Here is a 14,906-nt window from a genome sequence, read left to right as displayed (position 1 = left end):
ACATAGATGTCATTCTCAGTGTCCCTGGTCCCAATTGCTGAAGGCTCCAGATAAAGTAAAAAAACCGTGTATGTTTTCTGTCAGCAGCCTACCTCCCCTACGACACCCACCAAGCCCATGGTGCCTCTGGAGTGGGCCTCAGGAGTGCTGCCGAAGCCAGACCCAACGGTCATCAACAAGCACATAAGGAAGTTAGTTGAGGTAAGTGGTTGAGGGAAAGTTAAAAGTGAGCACTCGAAGGTCTCTTTTTCTTTCCAGAATGTTCCCCAGTTGCCTAGGAATCAGATGGAATCCATGAAAAACAGCCCTCTGGCAGGTAGGAGCAATTCAGCAAATACTTGGCTCTGCCTGGCATTGGCCTCTGGGGAAGAGTGTCTCAGGAAGCCCCTTTCTCCTTGCTGGCTGTCAGTTCTCAGTTGCCCAAATATTCTCAGCTACTTAGAACCCCTCCCTTTCACAGGCACTTGACACTTCTGTCATTGTTCCTGAAACCCAAGGGACTGTTTGAGGACTAGAATCTACTTATTAAAAACCCAAATGGGTCACAATAAAATGCCTGATAAATTGGTTACCTATAACCAATCCTGTAAGTTGGATAGTTTCGCCAGCTATATATTTGGAGGTCTGTGACACAGCAGCACAACGCCATTTCAGTCCAAAACATCACTTCATAAAGAGCAAGTTTATGTTGGCATTTTCCATATAGAAAGAAGAGTAAAAGCACCAGTGTGGGAACGATGGAAAATATCTCAGGCACTAGACACTGATTATAATTATTAAAAATTTGTTTTTTCTTTTTAGGGCTGCTCATGCAGCATATAGAAGTTCCTGGGCTAGACAATGAATTGGAGCTGCAGCTGCTGGCCTCCTCATGGATACCAGCTGGGTTCTTAACCCGAAGAGCCACAGTGGGAACACCTAGACACTGTGATTATTGATTAAACCTCTCCTTTCATGGATCAGCACATCCTCTGATGCCGTAGGAACAAGTCTGTAGGATAAAATGTGCTCTTTGCTGGGAAAGGATATTTACAGAAAAGGAAAGAATGTTCTCTATCTTGGATTACCCATAGAACTATGCAAGAAATGTCACATGGAGCACGCGAGCAGGAAGGAGAGATTCAAAAGGGCAAGGGAGAGGGTTGAGGAGGTAATATGGTCCAGTGGAGGCCCTGTGATGACGTGGCAGTAACAGACCTGACTTGGAGCCAGGGAGCGTGGGCAAAGGATCCAGGTGCATGGAGTCGCAGCTCAGGAAGTTCTAGAATCAGGAAATAGAAGACAAATATTCTCTCTCCTAGTCTCATCTCTGCTTTCTCCGTTTTCTACAGACAAACTTTCTTTGTCCCACATGGGGAGTCTGTTTCTCTCTCCAATTCCAATTTCATGGGGAAGGGTGGCCCTGTTTGGATAGATTTTTTTTTTTTTTTGGTCTTTTTAGGGCCACACCTATGGCATATGAAGATCCCAGGCTTAATAATAATAATAATAATCAGAGCTACAGCTGCCAGCCCACACCACAGCCACAGCAACACATGATCCAAGCTAAGGTCTGTGACCTACACCATAGCTCAAGGCAATGCGGGATCCCTAACCCACTGAGCGAGGATAGGGATCAAACCTGCGTCCTTGTGGATACTAGCCAAATTCATTTCCACTGTGCCACAAGGGGAACCCCTAATTGAGCTTTTTTGACTCAGATATTTTTCATTTTATTGCAATGAGATATTTTTGTTTATGCTTTCTGACTTTGATGTCATGCTAAAGTCTTTCCTCCTCAAAGTTTGCAAAACATGAAAAATATTTTCATCCATTTACCTTTAGTTCATTTGTAACTTTATTTTTTTACATTAAAATATTTAGTGCATCTAGAATTCAGTTTGGGCTAATTTATTATTAGCCCATTTAACTCAACAGCATCTATTGGATAATCCATGATTTCCCTGTGGACTTGAGTAGATACTTTTTAATATTCTGAATTCTTACATATACATGGACTTGTGTCTGGACTGAACTCTCTGCAACACCATATTTTTTTGATTATTGCAACTTTGTAGAATATTTAATTTCTGATAGAGCACATTCTCTCTCATTACTCCTAATTTTTTTAATTGAAGTATAATTGATCTTTTAGGTATTCTAGGTGATCCTCTAGGTGCAGTGGTTCGATGTTTCTATGTATTACAAAGTGGTCATCACAGTAAGATACCGTCCGTCATCATACGATGATAGTAACATGTTATTGACTCTATTTCCATGCCATACTTTTCATCCTATGATGCATTTATTCTATAACTGGAAGTTTGCACCTCTTAATTTCCCTCACCTAATCATTCACCCTCCCACTTCCCTCATCTCTGGCAACCATCTGTTTGTTCTTTGTATCTATGAGTCTATTTCTGTTTTGGTTTGTTTGTTCATTTGTTTTTTAGATTCCACATATAAGTGAAATCATTTGCTATTTGTCTTTCTCTGCCTTACTTATTTCACGTAACATACATAATACCCAACCATGTTGTCAAAAATGGCAAGATTTCATTCTTTTTTAATGGATGAATCACATTCCTTTTTTTTTTTTTTTTTTTTTTTTTGGCCTTTTAGGGCCGCACATTCAGTGTAGGGAAGTTCCCAGGCTAGGGGTCAAATCAGAGCTGCAGCTGCCGGTCTGTGCCACAGCCACGGCAATGTAGGATCGGAGCCGAGTCTTCAACCTACACCAAAGTGCAGGGCAATGCCGGATTCTTAACCCACTGAGGGAGACCAGGGATTGAGCCCACATCCTCATGGATATTAGTCAGGTTAATTACCACTGAGCCACAGTGGGACCTCCTCTGTTTTATTTGTATACCACAACTTCTTTATCCATTCGTCTATTAATGAACACTTAGGTTGCTTCCATATCCTGGCTAAAATAATGCTGCAAAGAGTATAGAGGTGCATATGACTTCTCAAATTAGCATTTTTGTTTTCCTTGGAAAAAAATACCTAGAAGTAGAATTGCTGGATTGTATGTTAGTTCTGTTTAGCCTTTTGAGAAACCTCCATACTGTTTTCCATAGTGGCAGCACCAATTTATAGTCCTAGTACAACACTACAAAGGTGTTTCCTTTTCTCCATATTCACACCAACACTTGTTATTTGTTATCTTTTTGATGATAACTATTCTGACAGGTGTGAAGTGGTATCTCATTGTGGTTTTGATTTGCATTTCCCTGAGATGAGTGTGCTGAGCATCGTTTCTTGTGCCTGTTGGCCATCTGTATGTATACGTCTTTGGGGAAAAAAAATGTATATTTAGATCCTCTGCCTCTTTTTAAATCTGATTGTTTGTTTTCTTTCATGTTGAGTTATACGAATTATTTGTATAGTCTCTACTTATCAGATATATCCTGTGCCAATATCTTTTATTCAGTAGGTGGTCTTTTCATTTTGTTGATAGTTTACCTCCCTGTGCAAAAGTTTTTTAGTCCAAGTTGTTTGTTCTTGCTTTTGTGTCCTTTGCCTAAGGTCTTTACTTCCCATCCTATAAAATTGTAGACTGCTCTCAACATGTACACTTCCACTGGAACTTTAGAATCAATTTGTTCATTTAAAACAAATTCCCACTGGGATTTTGATTGGAATTGCATTAAATGTATGCTTTGATTTTTGAGATAACTTAATATTCTATTTATTTATTTTGTCTTTTTTTGTCTTTTCTAGGGCCGCACCTGTAGCATATGGAGGTTCCCAGGCTAGGGGTGTAATCGGAGCTGTAGCCACCAGCCTACGCCAGAGCCACAGCAACGTGGGATCCGAGCCATGTCTGTGAACTACACCACAGCTCATGGCAACACTGGATCCTTAACCCACTGAGCGAGGCCATGGATCGAACCTGCAACCTCATGGTTCCTAGTCGGATTCGTTAACCACTGAGCCATGACGGGAACTCCTGAGATAATTTAATATTTTAAAGTTTCATTTTCCATTGTCATGATATTGGTATTTGTGAATCCACCAATTTAGCATTTCATGCCTCACTCCTACTCAATCCTGAGGTCTCAGTTTAAACCTTGTTTTCTCCAGGAAACCTTTTGAAATCTCTCTCCCAACTCCCCATATAGCACTCTGTCTTTATCCTCAGCATTGCACTTATCTCATTATACCATAACTTCTCAAATTTGTTATTTCCCACTAGATTCCAAACTTCTTGTTATTTCCCACTAGATTCCAAAGAATGGTATGCTAGTTATTGCTTTCCAAATAAAGAGTTTAGAGGCTGACATATACAGTCATTCGATAAACATGTCTTTTCTTTGCAGTCTGTGTTTAGAAACTATGACCATGACCATGATGGGTACATCTCCCAAGAGGACTTTGAAAGTATAGCTGCCAATTTTCCCTTCTTGGATTCCTTTTGTGTGCTGGACAAAGATCAGTAAGTTTAATTTTGTTATGTTGTAATGCAACTGTCCTGAAGCAGAAAATTACTATCAGAGGAGAGCAGGAAGTCTTTTAATTTATATCTGGACATCTTCAATCCAAGTCTCAATTTTTGCTGACGTTTTTTCTTGGTGTCCAGGAATGATGACTGGTTGGATGGGATCACAGGGCAGACCATATCATCAATGTTGAGTATAAGGGCTGATTTGCAAATTAGCCCAGTTCTCCATTTCCCATATTACCACTATTGCATACTTAATTCTTCAACCCCAAAATCTCTATCAAAAAAGAATAGAGGCTATATGTAGTTAGATCTAGCATGGTAGAGTCCTCAGCATCAGTGGACCTGAGAGAAATCTTAAAACTCATACAGTAAGATTTTTTTTTCAGATTACTTATGGTCTTCCAGAGAGCAGGGGATGGCTGCAGATAGCCAGGGAGTGTCCATGGTTTTTTTTTTTTTTTTTTTTTTTTCTTTGCTATTTCAGAGATTATCTTGTGAAACAAAGAAAAAATAAATTTCTCTTCAGCTTCAAATGATTCCTGAGAAATTAAATAACTTTAGAGGCTAAAACCTCAATCATTAAAAAAAATGATAATTAAAAAATTTTGCCAAGGAAATAAATTTATCACCCACTGAAGGTGTCACTATGAGTACAAGAGTACTCGTTTTTAGACAGTTTCAGTAGAATGGTGGGGTTATAAACCTGATTGTATGGAGTAAAGAGTAATCAAAGGAAATGGAAAAAACATCTTGTTGAAAATTTGGGGAGTAAGAGAAGAAAGAGAAAAGACAAGGGTTGGGAATGGCAGCAGGATTGAGAAAGACATTTTTAAGGAGAGCAAGTCCTGAGTATAGGAAAGAGCGGGTGACAAGATGGAGCAGAACCCAGAAGGAGCAGTGTCCTAAAGCGGTCAGAGAGTGTGGGAATGTCCCCAAGAGAGGACAGATGAGATATAAAGGAATTCTGAACTGGCATGGAAGGGTGTGGTCTCCAACAAAGGCTGATGTGGCGAGAAGGCAACATGAAGCTCACCTATATCATGTGGAGCTGATCTTTTTTTGCTAAACAAGTCAGGATGTGTGGTGGTAGGTAGAACCAGAGGTTCTACATGGAGAAGATCTGGAAGAATCAGAGAATGGTCTGTGAGCCAGTAAAATATAAGTGAAACAATTACCAATGCTAGTGGTCTGGATGACATCAGACTAAGTGAACTTGAACTTGAGAATGGGGGGGAAGGTGTCCAGTTGTCACAGTTTTCTGTCTTTCTCCAGAAACCTGATTCTTGCAAACCCTATTTTGAGCAAAGCTAGAAAGGAGATGTCCTTTTGGAATGTAGGTAATGAAGAAGACTTTCTGTGCTGCGGTGCACAAGCCCCCCACACACACACACACATTCTGCTTACAGGGGAAGCCTTTGACACTGAAAGCTGTCCTTTTCGGTCCTTTCCTTTATATGTGACAGGAAAATGGACATTACCTACCTGCTTTTGGCCACAAAGGTTTGAGGTGAGTGATTTAAGTGTGGCAACTACTTAGCAACATGGTACTCAAAGCTTCCTCCCTTCTCTTCACAGGGATGGACTCATTAGTAAAGACGAAATGATGGCTTACTTCCTGAGAGCTAAGTCCCAACTACACTGTAAAATGGGACCTGGATTTGTCCATAATTTTCAGGAGATGACCTATCTCAAGCCAACCTTCTGTGAACACTGTGCAGGATTTGTAAGTCTGTTTTCCATTGTTTTCTCCTGTATGTAGCCATTTGTGCAGTAGTCTGAGAATGTGGGAAAATGATATACTGAGTCCATCGTCCGCCTTGGATTAGAAATAAAACATAATGGCTCCCTGAAGTTAAACAATCAGTTAAAACAAATGCAAGGTCTCTGGGTTCAGCTGTGTTCTTCCTGGGAATGTAGGGCTGAGGAAGCTGGGGAAGATTAGTGAGTCCTATTAACTCAAGAGAGCAGTTTGTCTGTTAATACCTGCCAGAGAAGGGTTCTGCCCAGTGAGTCCTGGCATTCACCACTAAGTGGGTGCAATGAAGCAGAGTATTTATCTTAGCCAGTTCCTCCCAGTTCTTGTTTTATATAGTGTCAGTCATTCAAAATCTATTCTGGCATGGCTCAAGGAAAGGAAAAAAACCCTTCAAAGAGAAGATGATTATAACCCATTGTGGCTCAGTGGGTTAAGGACCTTATGTAGTCTCCATGAAGATGCAGGTTCTATCCCTGGCCTCACTCAGTGGGTTAAGGATCCGGCATTGTTGCAAGCTGCAGTGTAGGTAACAGATGCAGCTTGGATCCGGTACTGCAGCTCCGATTCAACCCCTAACCCAGGAACTTCCATATGCCACAGGTGTGGCCATAAAAAGAAAAAGGGGGGGAAAAGAGAGAGGATGGTTATAATAATAAACATCTATTCAGCACTTGACAGTACTTGATTGCTTCAAGTACCTCCAGAGACCTTAACGTAGTTAACCCTCATGACTAGCCCATGAGGTGGGCATTTTACTCTCCTTGTTTGCATATGAAGGTAGGTCCAGAGAGAATAATCCAAGTTTCTCAGGACTGTACAGCCAATAATGACTAGAGCCGGGACTCAAATGTGGATTTCTGACTCTACCTACACTATTGCAACAAACAAAGTTTGTATACTTCACTTCCCACAATTGATGATTCTTTGACAACTAAGACCAGGTTTGGCCCTGGTAGTAAACAAAGACCCTTGAGCTCTGAACATCTTCTAGTTGAAATCCAAGTTATATAAGATGGAAAATGTAGTATTTTAGCTGAGGGTAGCCCAGCAGCCAGGTGAGTGGCCTGTGTCTAGATGTCAGCTTGATTATGTTAGCCTCATTTGGCAGTCCTATCTCACTGTGGACCCCTACTGAATTCACAGCTTATGTCATATATGTCCCATTAAATTGCATTTTTCCCTCTCATTCTTTTTTATATATTACATTTTAAAATATTCACTTCAGTTATAGACTATTACAAGATATGAAGTATAGGTCCCTGTGCTGTAGAGTAGATCTTTGCTGGTTATCTATTTTATATATAGTAGTGTGTATATTTTAATCCCAACCTTCTAATTTATCCTACTCCCCACTCCCCTTTAGTAACCATGAGTTTGTTTTCTGTGTCTGTGAGTCTATTTCTGTCTTGGAAATAAGTTTATTTGTCTTTCTTTGTCTGGCTGACTTCACCTAGTATGGTCATTTCTCTAGGTCCATCCATGTTGCTGCACATGGCATTATTTGGTTGTTTTTTTAATGGCTGAATAATATTCCATTGTAGTATATATGTCCTACATCTTCTTTATCAATTTATCTGTTGACAAACATTTAGGTTGCTTCCATGTCTTGGCTCTTGTAAATAGTGCTGCTGTGAACCCTGGAGTGCATGTATCTTTTTGAATAATGTTTTTCTCTGGATATATACCCAGGAGTAGGATTGCAAGATCATATGACAGCTCTATTTTAAATTTTTAAGGAACCTCCATACTGTTCTCCACTGTGGCTGTACAAATTTAATTCCCACCAACAGTGTAGGAGCTTTCCTTTTTCTCTACATTCTCTCCAGCATGTATTATTTGTAGACGTTTTGATGATGGCCATTCTGACAGGTGTGAGACAGTACTTCATTGTAGTTTTGATTTGCATTTCTTTAATTATTAGCAATGTTGAGTATTTTTTCCCCTTTAATTCTTGAGTAACTGGCTTTGGGGAGCACAAGGGCAGGAGTTGTGTGTCCCTCTGAGAACAGGCAAATAAGAAGCAGTGGTTACCTCAAAGACGGCCCCAGGTGGTCACAGCAGCTGCTGTGGTCAAGGGGCAAGGCCAGCCTGAGAGGCTCTCTTCACTCACTCCAAGCAAGAAGAGGTTCTCCTGCCAGCTATGCCACTGTGATTATATCACCTGACCCTTCAAGATAGAACAAATAGGTCTCCTTTTTCATGTTTCTCTCTTCTGGTGGGAATTTTTGCCTGTATCTAGACCTGAAAAATGCTCACATGGGATGGAGTCATGTGTGCTCTCTTCTGCAGAGTGGGGCCCAGAGACTCTGTCTGGTCATGACTTGGCTCTGCCAAAAGTCAGGTTGAGACATCTGACCCTCTGGTCCTTATCAGATCTCAAGGTCCTATCTCTGCTTTCTAGTCCTTCTGAGGTCTCTCCCCTTCAGGGAGGCACTGGTTCATAGAAGAGCAAGGTATGCTTTCTTGGGAGCATCCACACTCTCCTCCCCAACTCCTCAGAGCAGACTTGCTGGTGCTAGGTTCTTGATGCAACTGTGCTCAGGATTTGGAGTCTGGAATTCTGACTTCAAACCTCAGTGCTGCCCCTTATTATCTCTGTGTCCTTGACCAAGTTGTTGATCATCTTTGAGTCTCTGCTTCCCTATCTGTAAGAGGGGTTAAGACTTAACTGCCATTTATTGCGATGATTAAATGATATCAGACATGCTGCATGCCACAGAGCTCAGAGTAGATCTTCCTTTTTTTAGGAGTTCCCTGGTGGCTCAGCTGGTTAAGGATCTGATGTTGTCACTGCCGTGGTTTGGGTCACTGCTCTGACTCAGGTTGGATACCTGGTCCTGGGAACTTTTGCATGCTGTGGTCACAGGCAAAAAAAATATATCAACTTCCTTTTTTTAGTGTTCCTTGATACTTCTGGAGTTAACTCATTTAAAGTTTTAATAACCTTTTTTATTTTTCAAAATATACTTAATTTCATTGCTGTAATTTGATTTGATCTTTACCCACACACATTTTTTTAAAAGCTTATTGATTTTCTTTCTTTTTTTTTTTAGGGCCACAGCCCTAGCATATGGAGGTTCCCAGGCTAGGGGTCCAATCAGAGCTGCCGGCCTACACCACAGCCATAGCAACGCGAGATCCAAGCTGTGTCTGCGACCTATACCACAGCTCATGGGCAACAACAGATCCTTAACCTGCTGAGCTAGGCCAGGGATCGAACCTGCGTCCTCATGGATGCTAGTCGGGTTCTCTAACCTCTGAGCCAAGAGAGAACTCCTAAAAGCTTATTGATTTTCAAAGAGGCTTATAAATATAATGTTCTAAATGGGTCACTGAAAGGAATTGTGGGGGACTGGAAGGACTATTTTTCAGTGCCTGCACCACCTGCTTTAGAAATAAATTCCATTTTAAGGGTAAGGAAGACAAATAGGCACTACTTGAAATTCACTGATTTTCGAATTAGAATTCCAGAACTGAAAGAGTTTTGCTAATTCCTTTATTTCAAGGTCTGGAGAAGTTAAGTGATTTCTCTGAGGTCACATGGATCATTATCAGCAGAATCATGACTCATTCTGGTCTCTTGACTCCCAGTCCAGTGCCCCTTACACCACAAACAATCATTCCAAATCTTATAGCAGCCCGAGTTTTCAAAGTCAAAGAACTGTAGGAAGAACCCTCTGCTGTCCTTGGCTGGCACACTGACCCAGAGCCTCTTCCTCCCTTGTGTTGTCTCCTGGTTCTTAAGTGAGCTTTAACATGCAAGGCCCTGACATCCCCTTCTCATGAGACTCATGTTTGTATCTGTTTCAGCAGTTCCTGCATCTATGCTAATAACGTGCCATAGCTGGATATTATAAATCTTATCCTTTCTTGTCCGAGATCAGTGGCTTTGGTCTAAGCACACACAAAACACCCAGGAGCCATGGCTTCCTGCTTCCCGTCTTTCCCTCAAGTGACACATTGTTCACATTCTTCTTTCCCTTCTTACGGGCTTACTTACAAGTTCTTGCGAAGTGGCTTCACCTCTCTGTAGCTCAGTCTCCTCATCTGTAAAAGTGAGAAAATAATGATTACCTATCTCATAAGGATATTGTGAACATTAAATAAGTTGTTACACATAGCTTAAAACAGTGCCTTTCACATAGCAAGCCAGAGCTCATTAAATGTTAGCTCTCATCATTATTTTCGTTGTCACTATTACCAAGGGCTCTGAGGAAGCAATTTCTCATCACTACGAAGTTTCCCAGATGTAGGACCTTGCAACTTATTTAATTTCCTGGATCATCACACTCACCTATTATAAAAGGGAAGCAAACTAGGTTATCATAAAGATCCTTAAAGCTCGGACAGATGGGATCGTCCTACCCACCCACATCCCTTCTCTGCACTGACCCCTCCCATCCCTCTGCTAGTCATCCTAAGCACCTGAGGCCTTTGCTTCCAGTTCGCTGCCTTAATAATCCTTCCTGTCTCCAAGACACAATGTTGCCCTGTCCCAGGAGACGTTTGCGTCTTAATAATGTATTCTGAAGGACCAAATAACTTTGAAGACTCAAAAGACTCACGCTCCACTGGTGGAATTGCCTTGTCAGAAGGAGAGTAAGGAGCAAGCTTCCTCATGCCTTGAATCACTTCACATTGGCAGCTACTTACTCTTTTCCTGTGATCATGAAGCCCACACTCAGGGCATTTTTCCTCTTATAACATGTTGTGGATGACACCCTCAGCAATCCCAGTCGCCACCAGGGCTGTTTCTTTCAAAATCATTGTATTAGTTTTGTTGGTGGTGGTGGGTGAGTGTGTGTGCGTGTGTGTGTGTGTGTGTGTGTGTGTGTGTTCTGTCAGCCGCTTAACCTACCACTAAAAGGTTAAGAATAGAGCTTCTCCAGCGTGAACTAAGCCCATTTAATTCATCAGTACTGCATGTTCCTGGTGTCCCTGGTTCCCACAGGCCAGTGCTGTGCGAGGCCTGAGAAAGAACATGGGAAGGCCCCTTGTCACAGTGATTACAGTGGGTTGGAGGGCAAAGACACCACCGCCAGGGCGATACCCCTGAACTGCCTGGGCAAACACTCCCTCACTGAACTGTAGGCCTTCACATTTCTCCTGAGACATTTGTCACCTCCTACGTCCTACTTCCTCGTTGGTTGGCAGAATATGAGCCTCTTCTACCTCTCCCACATGCTCAGCACAGGCCAAACCCCGAGCAAATGCAGAGAATAAATACATGATCTTTTCCTCATTTATGTTCTACCAGTAACCTAGCCAAATCCAAATGCTTTAGTGGGATACACTGCTTGGGTCACTTAGTTTCCTGTAGGGGGCGTCAAGAGCAGGTAGTGTGATTTAAAAGAAGGCAGAGGGAGCTAGGGGCTTCCAAAGGCAGAATGACAAAGTCTCCCTGTGAATTTTGCTGAAAGCTTATTATGCCAAATTCCAATAAATGCACAATAAATGTTTCCCATCCCAGCTCCCACTTGGCTCCCAGAAAGAAAAAGGAAGCAAAACTCCTGTTATTGCTCCAGCTGGAGTGGGCTGGGAGAGGCTTCTTCTATCTGACAGGAAGGGTGTCAGGAGCAGCTACATCCTGTTTGTGCTCGGCCAGTCATCACACTTCCCAGGACTTCCTTCTCTGTGGCCTTGTTTTCTTTCCAGATTTCTTCTCAGATTCCCTGACATTCCTTTGTCTTTTGTTACAGCTCTGGGGCATAATCAAGCAAGGCTACAAATGCAAAGGTAAATGAACATTATTTTATTAAAATTTTAAAATGTGACGTTTGGGGCAGGAATCCTATTTGTCTGATAGAAACCTTATAGCTCTTGACATCGTGGAGATCATGGGGCTTTGGGGCCTTTTGCTCCTGAAGAGTTAATGTGTCCAGGAAAGGACTCCCTGAAGTTTGGGAGAGCCCAGGCTGGAATTTTATCACTTATTACAAAGAGCAAACAAACCCCCCTGTCAACCCCCACACATCTAGCCCCTATCTATGAGATGTCTTGCTCATCATCACCACACAGTCAAGATGGGAATTCTGAGGCGGGCAAGCCTAATGGAAATACTGTTTAAAAGAGCTTTGACCTTCAAGGGGGGAGAAAAGTGCTCTTTTCTGTAATACATATGCATGTCTTTCTACTCTCACATAGCTATTTTTTTCTCTAGTAAATCACAGATGATAAGAAAAGAGGAGAAACTTGTGTCCCTTTCAATGAATTTGTTCATATACTTCCGCCATGTAATTGAAATTTATAACAATTGAGTAAATAATGTATTTGATAAACGCAATAGGAATGTGTTGCTACTTATATAGTATATTCCTAGTACAATTTACTGGTGTTCTAAAAATTGTTGGATATTTAAATGCAGACTGTTTATACTGATTCTTTTAAGGATATAGTAACACTCTTGAAAAAATATAATAAAACTGCAAAAGGGAACATCTTAATCACAGAATGCGTTCAGATTAATAATGGTCCCTTGTGATGCCTTTTTTCGTTATCCGTCTTTCAGTATTTGGCCTTCATTTTACATGAACAGGGAGCTTCCTTGAACTCCCCTTTAGTTCTAACTTGGATTATCTTAGTCGTAGAGTTTTACTTTCAAGCGGCAAAGATACTGCAGTATCTTACTGCCCAGCCATGAGTCATTAGTTTCATTCTGGCTTCTGCCCCCTTATCCCCTAGACACGCATAGACACACATACTTTTATGAATATGATGAAAATCAACCCCTAGGATCATCTTTGCGTATATATTTTCTCTTAAAAACACATCAAGTGAAAAACCTAACTAAAATTGACTGTACATGTCATTACAATTTGATCTTTCTATGATATCATTACAAAACCACTTTAAAAGAGATCATTGGGAGGGAATGGGTATTGGAAATAATAAGAAAGGTCAATGAAAGAGAAATATACCCTTTAAAATGATCATATCTGATCAGGGATTCTAAGAGAAATGTAGGACCCTCATCATATGAAGTAATTGTGTTGCTGTCTTCCAAAGTGGCCAAAATTTTCTATCCCAAGTAGTGCTTAATATCTATTTTCTTAACTAAAGCATCTAACGAGAAGGTCACAGAATGTGCCACATGCCGTTTCCAAGCCATAGTCAAATCTGGGATATGTTTATTGAGCATATGCTCACCTGGTTTTCTGTTTCTTCCCCAAGAAAGGAAGCAAGACATATGATCACTTGCTCCAAAAAGTGTTTTGGGAAACGAAGAATAAAAAATACAAATGATCAGAGGCAGCAGTAGGTCCTGAGAGAGACTAGATGCTGAGGCTTCTCGTGTTCATACTGGCTCAGGGAGCCTCTTTGTAGGGAATCCATCTCAGTTTTGGAAGAACCCCAGTCCCATGTAATTTGAATTTAGTGTTGGGCAAAGGCAACTTCCAAGTCAGGTTGCCCCTGCCCTGCCTGTTACTCCCCAGAACTTCAATGAATTGTGTAGAAGTAGCTGAATAAGAGAGAACTTTAGGAACCCCAGGAAGGGAAAAGGGTTCCATTGGTCCTTTTTACTGCCCTACACACACCCTACAATCCTGAGCCAGATTCTGAGATTAAACACAGAAATAAGAGAGAGGGAGGGGAAGCTAACAGCTTGGGAGGCTGGTCAGCACCCAAAACATGTGGTTCACACTCATCACCTGTGATCTTTTGGGATGTTTCAGACTGTGGAGCCAATTGTCACAAGCAGTGCAAAGACCTCCTGGTTTTGGCCTGCAGGAGATTTGCCCGGGCGACCTCCGTGGGCAGCAGTCATGGGTCACTGCCTGGAAGTCCCTCATTGCCCCCAGGTAATGTTCTCAACTTTCTTTCCTATTGTGATTTCTCGCTGCTCTCCTTCCAAACCTGCAGCTTGTTTGGGTTCTGGATCTGAAACTGATCAGAGCCATTATAAATACCAAGGTCTGATTCAGGGTGAGCAGCAGTGGCTAAAAACCCTTGAACCTCATGTGTTCCTCTCTGCTTTCAGGTCTCAGTGATGTGCAGTTCACCTGCAGCCAGTTTCATCCCACCTCTGGTCTTTTCCTCTAGGACCTTGCCCAGCGGACTCCTGTTCTTTGCCCCAACTTTGGTGGTTTGCTGTGAAGCAGTCAGATGTCAGATAAACACAATAATCAAAGTAATCTTTCCTCTTCCAGTGCAGGATGAGGTGTTTGAGTTCCCTGGCGTTGCTGCTGGACACCGAGACCTGGACAGCAGAGCCATCACACTGGTCACAGGCTCCTCTCGCAAGATCTCCGTGCGGTTGCAGCGGGCCACCACCAGCCAGGCCACCCAGACCGAACCTGTGTGGTCAGAAGCTGGCTGGGGAGACTCAGGGTCCCACACCTTCCCCAAAATGAAATCCAAGTTCCATGACAAAGCAACAAAGGACAAAGGCTTTGCCAAGTGGGAAAATGAGAAGCCCAGGGTACAGGCTGGTGTGGATGTTGTTGACCGAGGCACTGCATTTGAACTGGACCAGGAGGAAGCAGACATGGGTGAGACTAGACAGGACGGTGAGGTCAGTGCTGGTCAAACTACAAATAAAATCAGAAGAGGGAGGATGAAAGGGATTAAGATGAACATTATAATGAGTTCACAAGGCAGCCTGGAGGTTTTGAAAGCAGAATGGTTGGGAATCGAGACATACTACTTTTAGTCTTGCCGTTGCCTAGTTATATGACTCTGGACAAATGATTTCTTTTGCTTGGACCTTGGTTTTATCATGTATAA

General features: G+C 42.0%; 1 protein-coding gene across 9 annotated transcripts in view; it reads left to right on the top strand.

Annotated features, from left to right (window-relative positions):
* RASGRP3 (RAS guanyl releasing protein 3) overlaps positions 1-14,906 on the top strand; it is a 115,247-nt gene that overhangs the window by 95,935 nt on the left and 4,406 nt on the right. For 7 of the 9 annotated variants that reach the window (XM_021087646.1, XM_021087649.1, XM_021087648.1 and 4 more), the window contains 6 exons: positions 85-201; positions 4,302-4,417; positions 6,002-6,149; positions 11,882-11,918; positions 13,856-13,981; positions 14,330-14,694. In XM_021087646.1, coding sequence (XP_020943305.1) covers positions 85-201; positions 4,302-4,417; positions 6,002-6,149; positions 11,882-11,918; positions 13,856-13,981; positions 14,330-14,694 — 909 coding nt within the window. The remainder of the gene's footprint in view (positions 1-84; positions 202-4,301; positions 4,418-6,001; positions 6,150-11,881; positions 11,919-13,855; positions 13,982-14,329; positions 14,695-14,906) is intronic. The other 2 variants (XM_021087652.1, XM_021087651.1) reach the window with 1 other exon arrangement.

Source organism: Sus scrofa, chromosome 3, assembly GCF_000003025.6.
Source record: "Sus scrofa isolate TJ Tabasco breed Duroc chromosome 3, Sscrofa11.1, whole genome shotgun sequence".
Classification (NCBI taxonomy): Eukaryota; Metazoa; Chordata; class Mammalia; order Artiodactyla; family Suidae; genus Sus; species Sus scrofa.
The sequence above is the reverse complement of the archived record's forward strand: the minus strand, read 5'-3'. Positions and strand labels throughout refer to the sequence as shown.